Source organism: Hemicordylus capensis, chromosome 11, assembly GCF_027244095.1.
Source record: "Hemicordylus capensis ecotype Gifberg chromosome 11, rHemCap1.1.pri, whole genome shotgun sequence".
Taxonomy (NCBI): Eukaryota; Metazoa; Chordata; class Lepidosauria; order Squamata; family Cordylidae; genus Hemicordylus; species Hemicordylus capensis.
The window spans coordinates 2,320,123-2,337,664 of record NC_069667.1 but is presented as its reverse complement, the minus strand read 5'-3'; the positions used below and the strand labels follow the sequence as shown (position 1 = coordinate 2,337,664).

Here is a 17,542-nt window from a genome sequence, read left to right as displayed (position 1 = left end):
TGCCCTGAGCAAAGAGACATCTGGGTCAAAAAGAAAGGGCAGTTGGCCAGCCAGGTTCCAGTGGCCACATGCTGGACATGACCTTGACAGTGGGCACTGGTGACCAGAAATGGGCAATTCCCTTTGGGCTGGGTCAAATGCTTCCATGCTTTTCTGGAAGTGTTCTTTCTTGCCTGCCAGCCTGAACTGATCATCGACTGGCCTCACCTGTCTCTTTAGCCTAGGTGCCTTTTCAGAAAATAATCTCTCTTCCAAACTGAAAGTAGACCTAAGAATGTCAGCTGGATTTTTCATCATGGAGATTTAACCAGTTCCCAAACCCAGTTAGCCTCACAGTGCATCAACAATCACAGGACAAATGTCCCAGCACAGGAATACTTCTGTGGGTTATCTTTTTACTTGGAAGTGCTCCTAGGTTGGAAGTGTTCCTAGATTGTCCCCTGCTAACTGAGCCAAGAGGCACCTTTCTAAAGTGGTGATTCGCTTTATTGAGCAGGGGAGAGCAACTGGCCCTCTCCATCCCCAGCATAACACCTCTCCGTGGCTGTTGCTGGTGTCTTTCTGTTTCTTTTTTCGTGAGCACTTTGGGGACAGGGAGCCATTTTTAAAAATATATATATTTTATTTTATATCTATGCATACTGTTTGGGGAACTTTTTTTGAAAAGCAGTTTATAAATATTCATTCACTGTATTGCTGTATTCATTGTAAGAGTCTGGTAACAACTGCCAGATGCTTCCTGCTTTGGTCACTTGCCCCTCTGCTTAACTGAAAGCCCTCCAGGCAGGTCTTCATTAAAAAAACCCTCATTACTCTGCTTATGAGGTTTCTGCCAGCCCCTTCCACCAGCACAATGCAAGCATCACTAGTGGAGAGTGGGGTGGAGTCTGGAGAGTAAACTGCATTTGCCAACATCCCAAGAACTGTATCCTGAAAACGAAATTCCCATCTGCTTTAAATATTTGTGGCAGGCACCAATCTTAGGTAAGCAAAGTGACAATTGGACTTGATTATGGAGCAGTCAAACACGCAAGTTAATCATAGTTAATCACAGGTATCCTACCCACAATACTCTTTCACAATGCAGCCAGTCCTATGAACTGTCTTACGAGTAGGTCCTGCTGTGTTCAGTGGGGCTTTTACTCCCTTGTAAGAGGTTGCCGGTTCGAATCCCCGCTGGTATGTTCCCCAGACTATGGGAAACACCTATATCAGGCAGCAGTGACACAGGAAGATACTGAAAGGCATCATCGCACACTGCGGGAGGAGGCAATGGTCAACTCCTTCTGGATTCTACCAAAGACAACCGCAGGGCTCTGTGGGCGCCAGGAGTCATCACCGACTCAACGGCACACTTTACTTTAAGTGTGCATAAGATTGCAGCCTGGCCATATTGCCCACCATTGCAAAAAGGCATTTCCTGGCCCAAACTTGCTGAATGATCCTCACCTGTCTACTGTCGTCATCATCATCACAACAGGAGAACATACATTTTGCTATTGGAGAGACAATATTTGTCGTGGATTGTTACAGAAGAACCACCACTACTACTACGACGATGAATATTTATGTACCTCTCTTCAACCAAAGTTCACAAAGCAGTTTACACAGAAAAATAAATAATACATCAAGAAGATGGTTCCCTGTCCCCAAAGGACTCATAGTCTAAAAAGAAACATAAGGCAAATACCAGCAATAGCCACTGGAGGGATGCTGTGCTGGGGCTGGATAGGGCCAGTTGCTCTCCCCCTGCTAAGTACGAGAGAATCACCACTTTAAAAGGTGTCTCTTTGCTCAGTTAGCACCTGGCTACCGTCATAACAGGAAAACACACACTTTGCTATTTCAGAGCCAATATTAATCAGGGATTGATATAGAAGAAACATGTGAAAATTCCAATGCTCTATATTCTGCTTCTTCTCAGTGCAACTCAATCAATCAATCTTTATTATGGTCATGGACCAGCATAAAATATAGGTTGATTACATGTTAAAAGGAGAGAATAGCTAAAAGCAGCCAGGATAGAATATCTAAAACCAAAATGACAGTTGCTATTAAAACCTGTCTGTTACATTTTAAAAGCCAGGATATATAGTGATTACTATACAATTACTATTATTTGCTAGTAACAGAAGGTATTTGAAAATTTCCTAAAAGATCATAAAAGAAAGAGTTGCTAAAAGTAGCTAAAAGTATCCAGGATGATACAATATCTAAAACCAAAATGGCAATTACTATTAAAACCTGTCTGTTACATTTTAAGAGCCAGGATACATTTAAGAGCCAGGAACAGAATGTATTTGAAAATTTCCTTTAAAAATCATAAAAGGCATCATTAAGAGGAATTATAAAATGAAAGTTATAAAATGATAGTCATATAAGTATAAAACAAAGACATAAGAAGTATATGGAAACATAGATAAAAACCAGATTTAAAAAACAGATAATGGTCATACCACATGAAGACATAAAGAGCGCAGGGGGTTAGATTTAAAATCTAGATGCACCATATTTAATCATCCAGGGGAACTATAAGTCATCAAAGCAAAGACCCAGGAGATACGGAGCTAATGGACGTAGGGCTATCCTGAAGAGCTCTGAGGCACCATGTGAGACTATACCACTGCATCTGCCATTTTATTTATTTATTTATTGTTAAATTTATATACTGCCTTTCATTAAAGCAATCTCAAGGAGGTTTACAGCAAAAAATTTAAACACAAGATGGGAAAAAAGACACAATTAAAATATTAAGTGGGGGGGGAATTAAACAAATTTGATTAAAAATTTAAAACAAAAGCATAAAATCAATACAGACTACAAAGAGCAGCAGCAGAGAATCAAATAAATGCCTGGGCAAAAAACCAAGATTTTACACTTTTTCTAAAAGCTGTGATGGAGACCGAGGAGCGAATAGCCACCAGGAGAGCATTCCAGAGTCTGGGGGCAGCAACTGAGAAGGCCCTGTCCCATGTGCACGACAACCGAGCATCCCTCATTGTCGGCACCCGGAGCAGAGCCCCCTCAGATGACCTCGTCAAGCGGGCAGCAACTCTTGGCAGCAGGCGGTCCCTCAGATATCCCAGGCCCAAACCATTAAGGCATTTTGGCATCCCATCCACCAATGTCAGGCCACTCAGCATTGGGCCCCACCTCTTCATTTGGGAACAGCTGGTCTATGACATCCTCACCACCAACAGCCCAATCAAGGCGTGTTTAACGTGGTGGTAATGGGACTCAAGAAACGTAGCCTTAGCAACATTTACTAAATCTCGCACAACACGAAAGTATTCAGTTAAAGGCAGACGTGGATCCCTTACTTTGCCGAAGAGGAGAGCTGGTTAGAAGCAGGTCTCATGAAAAGAGCTGGAGGAGTGTTCTGCAAGCATTTTCTTCCAGCAGCAACTGAAGATGCAAAGAAATCATCTGAGAGTTGCAGAAGCCAGGAGGGTACAAAGTCTCAGTCATAAAACCAGCTGATGTCTGAGCTTGAGTGTCGGCCTGCCTGGGACATACAACGCCTTGGAAATTGCACCAATTGGATATTTGGTTAGCTGATTGGCTGGTGCCCTGGGCAGGAGTGCTGTGGCAGAAGAGGCTAGCACAGATCAGTTTGATACAGCGGGCTGTGTTAGTACAGCCAGACGCCTACCCACGTTTCCTTTTCGCTTTACATGACAGGGACAAACTGGGTGTAGGTTCACTCCTGATGACTTATTGTTACTTATTACATTATGGAGGACAGCAAGACAAATGGGCTAATATTGGTTAGAACTAGTTGTGTGATAAGAAGAACCAGTGACAAAGATGGCGTAGACCTGGGATTTTCCATTTTGACATTCGTGCATGGTCCTCTTCACACACAACTTCTGTGTAATGTCTAAAGGTGTAATGGTGACAAATAAGTCTTTGCAAACACAGGGAGGCTTGGCAGGGAGCTGGGATGGGCTGTTTCTTTCTTTCAAAAGCACACTCAGTGGCAAACCTGGGTTCCTTGCAGCATGTGTGGAACAGGGGCTCTAGAAACGAGGGGGACCTTTTTGTCCAAAAGGAGAACTGCAAAAAACCTTTTGCTCCTACACATATATAGCATGTATATGTGTCAGAGACCACATTACTCCTCGGAGAGACCAAGTTACTCCTTTACTGATGGAGCTACACTGGCTGCCAGTAGGTTTCCAGACAAAATACAAAGTGCTAGTTATAAAGCCCTAAACAGCTTAGGCCCTGGGTATCTAAGAGAGCATCTTTTTCACTACAAGCTCCACCGCCCATTGAGGTCATCTGAGGAGGTCCGTCTCCAGTTATCGCCAACTCGTTTGGTGGCTACACAGAGACAGGCCTTCTCGGGCGTTGCCCCAAGATTGTGGAATGCGCTCCCTGCTGAGATCCTCCCCATTTCCGGCAATTTTCAAAAAACACCTGAAAACCCATCTTTTCGCCTAAGCTTTTCCAGCTTCCAAATTTTTTAGGTTTTAATCTCTGGTTTATTTTACAATTGTTTTAAGTTTTTTGTATATGTTTTAAACTTGTTTTATGCTATTGTTAACCGCCCAAAGATGAAAGTTTGGGGGGGTGGACAAATTTGATAAATAAATTTTTAAAAATGTGTGCATATTAGGGAGGAGAGCTGGTCTTGTGGTAACAAGTACGAATTGTCCCTTTTGCTATGCAAGGTCTATCCTGGCTTGAATTTGGATGAGAGGCTACATGTGTGAGCATTGCAAGATATTCTCCTTGGGAATGGGGCCGCTCTGGCAAAAACATGCAACAACTCAGCCATGATACTTGCTGGGTGACTCTGGGCCAGTCACTTCTCTCTCAGCCTAACCTACTTCACAGGGTTGTTGTGAAAGAGAAACTCAAGTATGTAGTACAACACTCTGGGCTCCTTGGAGGAAGAGCGGGATATAAATGTAAAAATAAAAATAAAAATATAATAAGTTCCCTCCCTGGCAGCACGTCCAAGACAGCCCTGTGTGAGACAGGGAGTGACTCCTGTCTGTAACTTTGGAAAAGCCGCTGACATAGGAAAATAGGAAGCTGCCACATACTGAGTTAGATCTTTGGTCCATCTAGCGCAGTCTTGTCTTCACAGACCGGCAGTGGCTTCTCCAAGCTTGCAGGCAGGAATCTCTCTCAGGCCTATCCTGGAGATGCTGCCAGGGAGAGAACTTGGAACCTGGATGCTCTTCCCAGAGCAGCTCCATCCCCTGAGGGGGAATCTCTTGCAGTGCTCACCCAGGTAGTCTCCCATTCAGATGCAACCAGGGTGGACCCTGCTTAGCAAATAGGACCAGTCAGGCTTGCTGCCACAAGACCAGCTCTCCTCTCCCCAGTCTCTGTAGACAGCACAGAGCTAAACGGACCAAGGGTCTGACTCGGTAGAAGGCAGCTTCCTAATTTAGACTTGCAAAAGAACATTCTCCTGCATTATTGGCCTAGGAGAGAATATTTCGGAGAATTATTCTACCCATTCTGCATCGGAGAATATTCTCTTAGGAATCCACTTCCGTTGTAGGGGGGTGTGCGCGCGCATGAGTGTGTGGTGTCTCATAAAGCGCACTGCCTGACATGATGAGGAAAATGACTCGGAGAGTAGTCCCATTGAAATGAAAAGAACAAAAGGCTAGACAATTCTCCACATCATGCGTGCCAGCCTATATACCTACCTGTTATATAAAAATGACATCATTATGCTACATGTGTTAAGCAGGCGCCGCCATGACTTAAACCACGAGGAAAGTTCTGCTGCGCCGCCTTTAGCGGATTAGCGGTGGTGACGTCCCCGCCTCAGCCCCGCCCTTCCCTCCGCCTGCCACAACAAGCCCGCATGCTCCGCGAGGGGCGTGGCCATGACGCCAACAGACAGCCAATGGTCGGCCGCGGCCAGGTGCGGCCCCGCCCCTCACGCAACGTCGCGTTGGCCTGGCGACGCCGACTACGCAGCTGCGGAACGGAGGGATCGATCGAGGCGGGCCCGGATTCCGTGGTCGAGGTGGTGGTGAGGATGATGATGATGACGATGAAGAAGGAGGAAGAGGAGGAGGAGACGGCAGCGGGCCTCGGCACCTCCCCCGTGCCCGGGTTCCTGGCCAAGCTCTGGGCCCTGGTGGAAGATTCCGGCAGCGACGAAGTGATCTGTTGGAGCCAGGTAAAGGGGCTTCGCCGTGCGCGCATGCGCAGACACACAGGGCGAGGGGCCACGCCCCTTCCCTGCCCCAAGACGGGGGTCCCTGCTGGAGGGGGGGGTCTCCTCTCTCCCTCCCCCCCTCTTTCCCCCTGTAATGAGCTTTCTTAGCTTTGGGGTCTGTCCTAGATTCCCCAGGGAATCTCAGCGTTGGGTCCCCAGGTGTTACTGGACTTCAACTCCCATAATCCCCAGCGGCCTTTGGTGGGGGACGATGGGAGTTGAAGTCCAATTACATCTGGGCACCCAGCGGTGAGGATCCCTGAAGCAACAATCAGGGTTCCCTTCTGCCCCTTCCAAGACCAGCCCTGTCTTTGCAGGTACTCCTGCAGGGGCACAACAGGCACCCTCCTCTGGGGCCAAGTAGGGCACTCTGGAGTTCCTGCAAAAGGGGGAGCGGGGTGGGTGCCCCCGTCACACCCAAGGCACTGCCCGGGCAGGTTGCGCTGCCCTACTCCCTCCCCAAGAGGGGGGCTGCCAGTCGTGCAGGGATGCGGAAGGCAGCCTCCTCCATGCGTGGAGGGAGCACTGCTCTGATGTACTGGGTTTTTTTGGGTGTTTGGCTGCACCTGTGGCTGAGCGAAACGACCTGCTCTGTTTTCAGAGGAAGCTGCTTTGGAAGAGGGCAAGGCCAGAGCAGGAGTCCCACAGGCAGCCTCCCGGAGGGTGGGGGATGCTCTGTGGGTCTTTGTATTGCGGGGTGTGTGTGTGGACTGGCTATTCTAAATCTGGTCAAGGCAGAAGCTGAGAAACTGGGCAGACCTAGCAGCCTCCCCAGGTTGGGGGTTTGGGGAAGGAGGTCAGGCCAGGAGTGGCTTGACCGTCTCCTCCAAGCATAAGTGATTTGAGGCATCGCCTGGCGTGTAATGAGTGTGCTCAGACATGCCAATCTTGATTTACTGTATCAGTATGTTTGTGTCCAGAAATCTGCTGCGTATGCAAGTGGCACACCTTCTCCAGGTACATCTGTTTTGTTTCCTCCTTGTGCTCAGCCACAGGCAAATAGGTGCATTTGCATTGCGGAGTGCAAACAAGCAGATGCTGCTTCCAGGGGCTCGAGTGGCATGCCTGGCCACAAGCAGTTTGAAAAGAACTTTGTATCTTCATCCAGTACTTGAAGCACGTTCTTACGCTTTCTGCATAGACAGTTTCTAAAAGTCAGGATCAGTGATGTAGTCATAAATTCAGGTGCTCTCTATGACAGCCCCCATAGCTGCCCCCCTCCCAATAGCCACACCCCTCACTTAGATAGATGCAGGAATTGGGAGGGTTCTGTGACAAGACGTCAAGGGTCATGTAGACTCTCGGGAATGGACTGGAATGAATGACAAGGAATGCCCACTGAAATGCACTGCTTCCTTCCCAATGGCATAGGAATTCCCAATTCCCTGTTGGCTCTTCGGAAATTCCATGCATTCCTATGGAATTTGGAATTCCGTTTGGAAGGAACCAGTGCACTTCAGTGGGCATACCTTGTCATTCATTTTTGGATGTCCTGACCTAGGACTTGCATGCTGACGGTCCCAGGTTCAGTCCCTGGCAGCAGGGGTCCTTCTCATTTTCTTTCAAAATTAACAGAATGAGTTTTGTTCAGTATCAAGGCACTGTGTGTGCAGATGCGTTCATAGTGGGGCCTTCCCAATTCAACCTGAGCAGGATCTAAAATTAACTGAGCGGACATCAGAAAACTTGTGAGCGTGCACCTGAAACTCCTGCCTGAAACCTTGGAGGGCCACTGATGGTCAGTGTAGCCCATATTGAGCTAGATGGACCAAGGGTCTGACTCAATATAAGGCAGTTTCCTGTATTCCCAAGACTGGAAGAATGGTAGTAAATGGTTGGAATAGCAAGAGCAGCACATGATTTCCAGTGTAGAAAGCCAAGGGCTTTGCATCCCTGCTGAGACCCTGGAGGGGGGAAAGACAACACCACTGCTCAGGATGCACAATACAGTTGTTGGATTCAGTTCCCAAGTAAGGTAGTTAAGGCTGTGTCCCCCAGATCACTCAAGACCACAGGCAAATGCGGTCTTGAGTCCCAGCTGGCTACAGTTCACATGCCTGTATTGTGCAGGGAGATAGAAGGGACTCTGTGGATGCAACAGGTTTTTATTATTGTTTATAGTTTTATACTGCCCTTTGTCCTAAGACCACAAGGGTGGTGGAAAGCACAAACAAACAGTTGTAAAACTGCAATTAAAACACGCTTAGAAATAAAAAAACAGATGATGCCATGGGGGAGTGAGCCCTTCTGCTATGCTGGAGCAGGGTGGTAGGTTTGGCTTTGGGAAGGAGGAGTATTGGATGTTGGCAGAGTGCATATATTCTCCGTAGAATATATCTGGTGGTGATCTTGCACAGTGTTAGCACACAAGAAGCATGGTGTTCCCAGAAATGCCTGCATTTAGTATGTAGCATTTTGCAGGTGTAGAGTATGTTAGCAGTGTGTATGCGCGAACCTGTGCAACATTGATATGCTTTGTGAGGAAATAATCTTAAATGCATTGTGAAACAAAAATGCCTTGTAACATCAAGAGAGAGAGAGAGAGAGAGAGAGAGAGAAAGTGTTCTGTGCTTGCTCTGAGGAGTACTCTTAGCTCTTGCCAGGTGACTCTGAGGCCCAGTTGGGCCCTGGAATAAGCATGCCACTGAAAAGCCTGATGATGATGATGATGATGATGATGATGATAGTAATAATAATAATTCGATTTCTATACCATCCAGACCGTCTCATTCCTAATATTGATATAGTCTGTCTTCCCGTTCCCTTTCTGTTGCTTCCACCAATGTGCCTCATAGGAACAGCCCTGCTGGATCAGGCCCAAGGAAGCCCATCTAGTCCAGCATCCTGTTTCGCACAGTGGCCCATCAGATGCCGCTGGAAGCCTACAGGCAGGAGTTGAGGGTGTGCCCTCTCTCCTGCTGCTCCCCTGCAGCTGGTCCTCAGAGGCATTCTCTTTCTTTGTGCATTCAGTCTGCCCACCCTAAATGAATGCTTGCATGTGAGATTACTCCTGTGGATGTTTGTGCAGTTTGTTAGATCTGGCCAAAAGCTTAAGGCTTGGATTTGAAAATGCCCCAGGCCATCCAAGCTCCTTTCACTGGGACTGTAAACGCCCAAAGTGACTTTTTGATGAGTGTTCTGGGGTTTTGTAAAACTTCTCTCACCAAGGAAAAGTCTGGGCAGGCCTGTTCGTTCTTGACATTGGACTTGCTGAGAATACTTCTTGGGCTGTCATGTATTGCACACAAATCTGGGCTTGTCGGTTTGGGATTATGGAGATTATGCCTAATTGCATTTGGTTTCTAATCCTTGTTGCACTATGAGAGAGGAGTTGTTGTGTGGCTGGTAGATGATTTTGCTTTCTATATTAGTGCCATCTATATTTCTAAGCTCCTATTCATGCTCAGTCTGCTTTCTCTCTGGGCCATGGTTTTAAAGGGCCTAAATTGGTGTCTCTGAACTGCTCAGTGTATCTGTGGGATTATCTCAGTATTTATAGTGTTGACGTAGCCAACGACTCTGGAGTGGGGCCATGTACAAGAGCCCTCTAGTGGCCTGAACGTAACGGCTTGGGTCCAGGCTATTTAAGAGAGCGCTTCTTTTGTCAGGAACCCTCCTGCCTGTTACGATCTGGAGAGGTCCGGTTACGGTTGCCACCAGCTCGTCTGGTGGCGACTCAGGACCGGGCTTTCTCTGTGGCTGCCCCAGGGCTGTGGAAGATGCTCCCTGCTGAAATAAGAGCATCTCCTTCTCTGTTTGTTTCCAGGAGGACCCTCAAGACTCCTGTTTTCGCAGGCTTTTAATTAGAATTAGTTTTTAATAATTTAAAAAACTTGTTTTAATAACTATTTTATTCTATTTTATTGTCATGTATTTTAATCCGTGAGTTTTAAATATTTTGAGTTTTGCACACTGCCTAGAAATGTACAAATCAGGCGGTACAGAAATATGATTAAATATATAAAATAAAATGTTGATCTTCCTTCACTGTATTTTTTTTTTAACATCACTGCAATCTGTATTTGAGCTGGATGCCTCAATGACTGCTTTAGACTTCTCTTGCTATAGCAGAGCAATACTCTGCAGCTGCCTGCTTCTAAAGGGAGCCAGTGTGGTGTAGGGGTTAGAGTGCTGGACTAGGACCGGGGAGACCCGAGTTCAAATCCGCATTCAGCCATAAAACTAGCTGGGTGGCTCTGGGCCAGTCACTTCTCTCCCGGCCTAACCTACTTCACAGGGCTGTTGTGAAAGAGAAACTCAAGTATGTAGTACACCAATCTGGGCTCCTTGGAGGAAGAGCGGGATATAAAATGTAAAATAATAATAATAAAAATATAATAAAGCACCCCTGCAAGTTGCATGGAGTATTCTCTGCAAGATGCCAGTCATTATGATGGATAGAAGGGTGCATTTGCACAGAAGAGGGGAGAGGACGAGTCTGTGTTTGGGGAGGAGGAGAAGAAGGCAACTTTTGTTAGATGTGTCCTAATAACATTGCTGATTGTACAGTGCTTTGTTTTGAAAGTGCTGTGACAAAGAATAAATATATTATTTAGGGTTAGGTGGGTTGCCCATCTAGTGTTGCAGCCTTGCAAAAGAGTCTGTTCCTGGCCTGCAAAAGGTATTAGCGGCACACCTGCCCACACTTACCTATTAGTGGTGCATCAACATCCCAAAAGGGTAAAAAATAATCAATAATTTGTCTTCTATTTCATAAAGACTTTTCAGCCTGTTCACCATTCTCACCTTGCCTTAAGCAGTTAGGGAGAGACTGGCTGTTTACAAACCCCTATATTATATTGTCCTGCATGTTACAGCAGTGAGATCCAGACCCTTGGGTGGTTTTAGCAACACAGTCGTGCTGTACCATTCTGTGTTCCATTTTATTTTATTTATTGTTAAATTTGTATACCGCCTTTCATTAAAACAATCCCAAGGTGGTTCACATAGAAAAATTAAAACAAGACTATAAAAATTACACAATTAAAATATTAAGATAAAATATAAAAACAGAAATCTAACTAATTTTTTTAAAAATACATGCATATAACCATATGAAATACAAAGAAGCAGCAGTAGAGACAATGTAGTTGACTGTTTCAAAAGAGATGCATTTACAAAACAACAACAACAACAAAACCCCAGGAGGAAAGCCTCTTTTTTTTTTTTTTTTAAGTAACTTTCCCTCCCATGTGCTGGGGTGACCTCTGTGATTCACATGCGATATATAATGAGAAGTATTTTTGAGTGTACTTCCATTGAGGTCCTGAGTCCATCCACAGGATCTCCTCCTTCGATCTCCCAGTGCCCGGTCTAGGCCTTTGCTTTCCATTAGTTAGCTGGGCCTTCCTGGTGCACTCATCCATAGCCTCTCGATAGTTTGGGTGGGCCTGGCCCTTCAGCTGCCATGCAGATCCTCCTCCGGTCATTGCACCCCTGCATTTCCAGTAAACACCCCAGCGCTTACTTACTTGTTCTTTGCATCGTTTGCGGGGTGAGGTGGGGTGTGTGTGTGGGCTTCTTCAGAGGGATGTCCGTCCTTGGGGCAAAAAGGTTCAGTAATACCAGCTGGTAGGTGCATCCTAATCTTCAGAATTGTTTCCTTCTTGCTCCAAGATGTTTTGTCTGTCCTCAGCAACTTAAAATGGAGGTGGGACAATGTTCCTATCCTCCCAGACATTGTCTCTGTACTTCTTCCCCTCTCTTGTCAGCTGCAGTTTAAGTCTTGCTTTATATTCAGATATGTGTGTCTTTAAAAAAAACCAACAAAAACCCTAACACGTTGGTCATGTCCAATTGCTTCTTAAAAAATTCAGGATGTGCTGCCTTTAATGTTGCTGACTGTGAACACTCAACCACACTTGTGCTGAAATGAGAAATTTTCTACCACCTTTATTAGCTCTGTCTGCCCAATATATGAAATGTGATGTTGAATAAAATGCTTTTAAAATGTTGCTTCCGAACATTTTCTGGACCCTATTCAGTTTATGTACTGAGTTGTCAAAATTTTGCAGAATTTAGAAGTTGGGTAACCTGGCCATCTCTTTCCTCCTCCTCCCCCCACTGGCCACCAAGCTTCAGTTAATTCCATATCATCCTCACTATAAAATATTGCTCTGAGGAATAGCCTTGATGATAAACCTAGCCTTCTGGCTTGGGGTTCTTTGATGACTTTCTGTAGCACTTTTCAGAGTATAAATGTGCTTTACAAAATTAACGTGTTTAGCCTACAAGTCTGCCTTCAGGGCCTAGGAAAGGGAGGGAGCTTGCCCAAGACTCTTTAGTGAAAGGCAGAGGTGCACCTAGGCTATTTTGGAGCCTGGACCTAAAGGCCTTTGGAGGACTGCCTCCCCTGAAAATTAAGCATCATCATGCTCCAGTGGGCAACCACACCACCCGGGACAGACTAAAGAGGATATGGGGGCCTCCAGGAGGTGTGAAGGCCCTGGACTTTGGCCCCAAAGAGCGCCTCTGGTGAAAGGGTTCTCAAGCTTGGCTCCCAGATCGTGGCCTTCAACTCGTGGCCTCCTTGGGTGTAGGTAGGGGAGCGTGGGCTTGTGTCTGCCTCTCTTCCCCGTGGCCCCTGCCTGTAGTACTCCAGATGTAGCTGAACTAGTAGCTCAGAATCATGGGCGTTGAAGGCTGACAACATCTGGGGACCCACATTTGAGAATCCCACTTCTAAGAGGTTTTCTAGGTGAGAGGGAGTCCACTAGGGACTCTTTCAGAAATACCTCTTGCTGAATCAAAATATGACCTGTGTTGTAGGTGGCTAAGAAATGCTGACCTCTCTCTTTCTTGATTTTTCTAGAACGGGCAGAACTTTTGCATCCTGAACGAGCAGAGGTTTGCCAAAGAGCTGCTTCCCAAGTACTTCAAACACAACAACTTGTCCAGCTTCATTCGCCAGCTCAACATCTGTAAGTATCGGCTCGCCTTTGTGGCATCACTGCTCTCCGCCAGCAGGGACAGCCAGAGGTCATCAAAACATGTCGCTTTGTTGCACATCACAAGTGTAAACTAAGACCTGGCACCTGTCTGAATCACAAGTTGGTGATTTTACCAAGCAAACACAAAACATGTCGGAATGTGTGGGGGGGATTACTGGTCTGAATGCACCTCATGTTAACACATCTCTGCTTGCAGAATGCAGATATGCTTGGGAGGAGTGTTTTAGCCTGGCTTCTCCTCCATGTGCTGAGACATTGTGGCGTGGGGTGCATCTAAACAAGCAACACCTTCCCTTGTATTCTGTTGTGCTTCAGTCCTTGAGACTGTATTATGTGTCCTCCAGAATGTCTGAATCGTCTCCTTAATTCAGCTTTTCTTTTTTCTTTTCTTTTTTAGTCCCCAGTAGAAGAGGGAGATTAAAGCAGAAGGGACTGAGGGTAGAACTTGTTCCTAAAGTTTCAAGTTGTCGTGGGGTTTTTTTTCCCCCTTGGCTGAAAAGAGGCATATAACCATTTCCTTGCCCATATATGGCCATTGTGGCTGGCGAAGATGGGCTATATAGCCCTGCAACATCTGGGGACCAAGTTTGAGAACCCCCAAGTTAACAGGCTTGGCTTTCGCTGCTTATCCCTGGTATCCTCAAAGAGCTGAAAGAGTTCCACTCTTTCCATCCAATGACAAAATGAGCTAGAAAGACGCTGCTGCTTTACTTTGTGGTGAGACCAGATCTGGGCATCTGAAAGAACACACCACATGCTTGGAGCCGCTCTGATCCTGACTGCATAATTGCTTGGGCACAGGCTCTTGGGAGAACCCCAAGAGCAGCGTTGACCCTGGCAAGTGTGAGTCACGAGAAATGAGGACTTGGATCGTCGCCAAAGGAACATGCCGGTTATCCCTGTGGTGTCAGTTCCAATCACAGATGAAAATAATGCCTGATCCTCCCGAGACGTTTTTAGCACAGAAGAGAGGCATGCGAACCACCCATGTTCCTGCTGAGTGGCAGAGGAACTGGCATGCGCGCCTGTGAACATACACAAACAGGGAGGTTTGCTGTCTGCGCCTCTCTGGCCCACGTTGAAGTCTCGGCTCACTGGCCTTCCAGCCACTGCTCCTCCAGCTGAATCGAGCTCTGCTCCACTCCTTAAAACTGCGAGCTTGTCTGTAGCTAGTCCCTCATTTTCGGTATTGCCCTTTTGTGCTTAGTACGCGTCTCTTGAGAAAGGTCCCCCCCCAAAGGAACTCTTTCCTTCCTTTCATGTCAGGAAAAACTCTCCTGTCGAGGTGCCTGAATGGTAAAATTCACATGTGTGGACTGCTGTTCCAGTGATGACTTTCCCATAGTCTGTAGCAAATGGGCAAGAGATCTTAATAGCTCCCCCGCCCCAAAAAAAGAGCAGTAGGCATTGTTGCCGGGGTGGTGGGGGGTATGCCTTTACCTCCTGCTTGTGGACTTCCCAGAGGCATCTGGTTGGCCACTGTAAGAATCAAGATGCTGGTTTTAATAGGGTTGGCCTGATCCTGCGTTGCCTCAGTCATACCACGTTAGCCTTTCTTCAAAAGCCCGTCTGTCTTGGGTGGCTGTATTCTCTCTCTGTGTGTGTGTGGTGCGCCCCCTCTTAGCTCTTCTTCCGCCAGTCCATTACCACATGCATCTCCTTCCCCAGAAGAGAGCGCAGAGTGTAGTCTTCTCTCTCTCCTGCAGTTGCCAAGCCAGTGCATGGTGGAAGGTGGCTGCTGTGACTCCTTGGGCCTGCCGGTGGTGCAGGTGGCCACGGTGACTCTTGCCTCTTCTCAAGAGAAGGAGGAAGGGGGAGAGGGACGGACTTGGAAGGGCTGCTGGGGGAGCCGAGGGCCTTAATCTTGCTTCCTGCCTCCTCCGCAGATGGCTTCAGGAAGGTGATTGCCTTGGAGAATGGCATGACGGCTGCTGACAAGAACTCCGCCATTGAGTTCCAGCACCCGTTCTTCAAGCGGGGAAAAGCCAACCTGCTGGCAAACATCAAGCGCAAGGTATCCGGCCCAGATCTGTGTTGTGGCCTTTGTAGTGGCTGTGAAACGAGTGGCTGTTTCTTGTCTGATTGCCCAGCGTGTGGGAAGGGTTATTCCCGCCAGTGGATGGGCTGGCTGGGGTGTGGGGGGGATGCTGAAGGGAAGCACAGCTCTTCTCAAAAACCATAAACGACTATAGCAGAGCTAATACACTTCACTGGATAACAAAATGTCCAACTTCCCCATTACTACTCCAATATAGGATTCTACCCCCTCCTCCCCCCCACCCTTTCAGGCTATTTGAATTTAGTCTTAGCACTGGCAGTTTGGGTTGTTTAGCATATTTGTTTATATACAGCACCTTTCACCATTTAAAATGTAACATACCTTTAAAAAGGGGTGTGTGTGTGTGTGTATTGACATGCTAGATATAGCTAAAAATAAATAGGAGGGGGAAAACTTCAATTAGGTACATTGGAAAACAACATTCAAGACAGTTCAGAGTAACAAGCGGCCCTGCTAAGCCATCTCCACTTCCGTTGCATCTTGGTTGGTCTCTGATGCTGTTGGTTGGAGCAGATAAAACTCAACAGCCCAGGAGTTTGGGGTGGGAGAGAGATCTAACTTTTCATCCCTACCTCTCTCACAAAGAAGAAAATCCCTAGTTCTGTGCCGGAATGCAGCTTCATTTTATTTGTTTTTTTATTTTTGTGTATTTGTTTAATTTATATACCACCTGGCTCTAGGCGGTTCACAAAGACAAACAAGACTAGCTATTAAAACAAGAATTAAAACATCTTAACACGCTCAGAAATTACAATTATTAAAAAATCTAAACACCAATTAAAACTTTAAAACTCAGAAATTACTAAAAGCCTGGCTAAAAAAAATGGGTCTTAAGGGCTCTTTTGAAGGCTGGTAAAGACATAATGACAGGCCTGCTGGATCAGGCCCAAGGAGGCCCATCTAGTCCAGCATCCTGTTTCACGCAGTGGCCCAGCAGATGCCACTGGAAGCCTACAGGCAGGAGTTGAAAGGGGCAGGCCCTCTCTCCTGCTATTACCTCATGAATGATGTTAAGCCATGAATGTTTATAGGGTTTGTCTGGCCACCATGAGCACTCCCGAATGCCTAAGGGTTTACAGCACATTATTCCTTCGGTCCTTGCATCTGCGCATGCAGTAGGAGCAGTGATCTTCCCTATTTTTCAGGTGAGGGCTACTCTAGCAAAACCCCTTCAGTGCAAGAGCCATTTTCCCCAGTGCTGGGCAGGCCTTGAAGAGAGATGGAGGAGCCCCTGTCCAGACTGAGATCCAGGAGGGGAGCGCTGAGAGGGGCTCCACTTCCCCGCACTCGGTGCCTGCCTTTCAGGACGGTGCAGAGGCTCAAGGGGGCTCCATTTCCCTTCAAGGAGCCCCTCCCAGCACTGGCAAAGTGGGGGACTGTGTGCTGGGAATGGTCGTCTCTCTGTAATAAGCAGTTAATTTGCCCTGCGGATCGATGGGGGTCGCCAGTGACCCCTGGGCCTTCCAGTGGAGAACACTGCAGTGTAGGCAGAGGGCTGAGAAGAGAGTGTCTGGGCAGAAGCCACCTGTGGCTCTTTGGCTGAGCTGCTCTTCTAACCCTTCAGACATTTCACTGTGGCTGGCTTGCCTCTCCTCTGGGCAGCCTTGTTTATTTATTTAGCATATTTTTATACCGCCCCAAACCTGCGTCTCTGGGCCATGTAGATAAAAACAATACAAATTAAACAAAACCAAAAATGCTTAAAACATTACAATCATCTAAAACCCAACATTAAAAACTAATAAGACTATAAATCTAACTAAAAACCTGGGTGAACAAATATGTCTCCAGTGCCTTTTTAAAAGCTGCCAGAGATGGGGAGGCTCTTGTCTCTACAAGGAGCGCATTCCAAAGCCCAGGGGCAGCAATGGAAAAGGCCCGTCCCCGAGTAGCCACCAGCCGAGCCAGTGGCAACTGCCGACGGACCTCTCAAGGCCTAGATAAGCTTCCTGGAGTTTCTGCTCACAGTGATGTCACGCACAGAATGTGGTTCCTCTCTCTGGTTTGCGGGTGGAGGCCTCCCGGCTGCAGAAAGCGTTCTGTGAACCAGAAAAACACTCACTCAGGCCATGGAAGGAGTGGGTAAGCACATTCATTTCTGCCCAGGCATTAGGAATACTAGCGACTGCAGGGAAAATGGCCTCTGGCGCTTCCTGCCTCTCTCTTTGTGAGCTGTTTGGGAATGGAATTGGAAATGAGCCCTTGCTTGTAAACTTGCATAACTGTACAGAGGAGGATGCACTCACCACGGGGGCCAGCACTGAGGGTAGCAAAATCTTTTTTCCTCTAGGTGGAAGGTCCGTTGCTGTGGCCGGATCGGCCGCTTTCATATGCTGAGCA

The 17,542-nt window shown here is 47.0% G+C and overlaps 2 protein-coding genes across 4 annotated transcripts in view; one reads left to right on the top strand and one right to left on the bottom strand.

Moving 5' to 3' along the window:
• Positions 1 to 5,880, bottom strand: part of HEPH (hephaestin) — a 37,225-nt gene extending 31,345 nt beyond the window's left edge. Inside the window, exons 1-2 of one of the 2 annotated variants that reach the window (XM_053273848.1) lie at positions 5,673 to 5,880; positions 3,321 to 3,405 (exon numbers count right to left, since the gene is read on the bottom strand). The gene's annotated coding sequence lies outside the window, so the exon portion shown is untranslated. Of the gene's footprint in view, positions 1 to 3,320; positions 3,406 to 5,473; positions 5,526 to 5,672 lie in introns of those variants that run through there. The other variant, XM_053273849.1, reaches the window with a different exon arrangement.
• LOC128335485 (heat shock factor protein 3-like) overlaps positions 5,735 to 17,542 on the top strand; it is a 32,199-nt gene continuing 20,391 nt past the window's right edge. For both annotated transcript variants that reach the window (XM_053273850.1, XM_053273851.1), the window contains exons 1-3: positions 5,735 to 6,154; positions 13,005 to 13,113; positions 15,030 to 15,157. In XM_053273850.1, the coding sequence (XP_053129825.1) occupies positions 5,834 to 6,154; positions 13,005 to 13,113; positions 15,030 to 15,157 (558 nt within the window). In that variant the 5' untranslated portion in view covers positions 5,735 to 5,833. The remainder of the gene's footprint in view (positions 6,155 to 13,004; positions 13,114 to 15,029; positions 15,158 to 17,542) is intronic.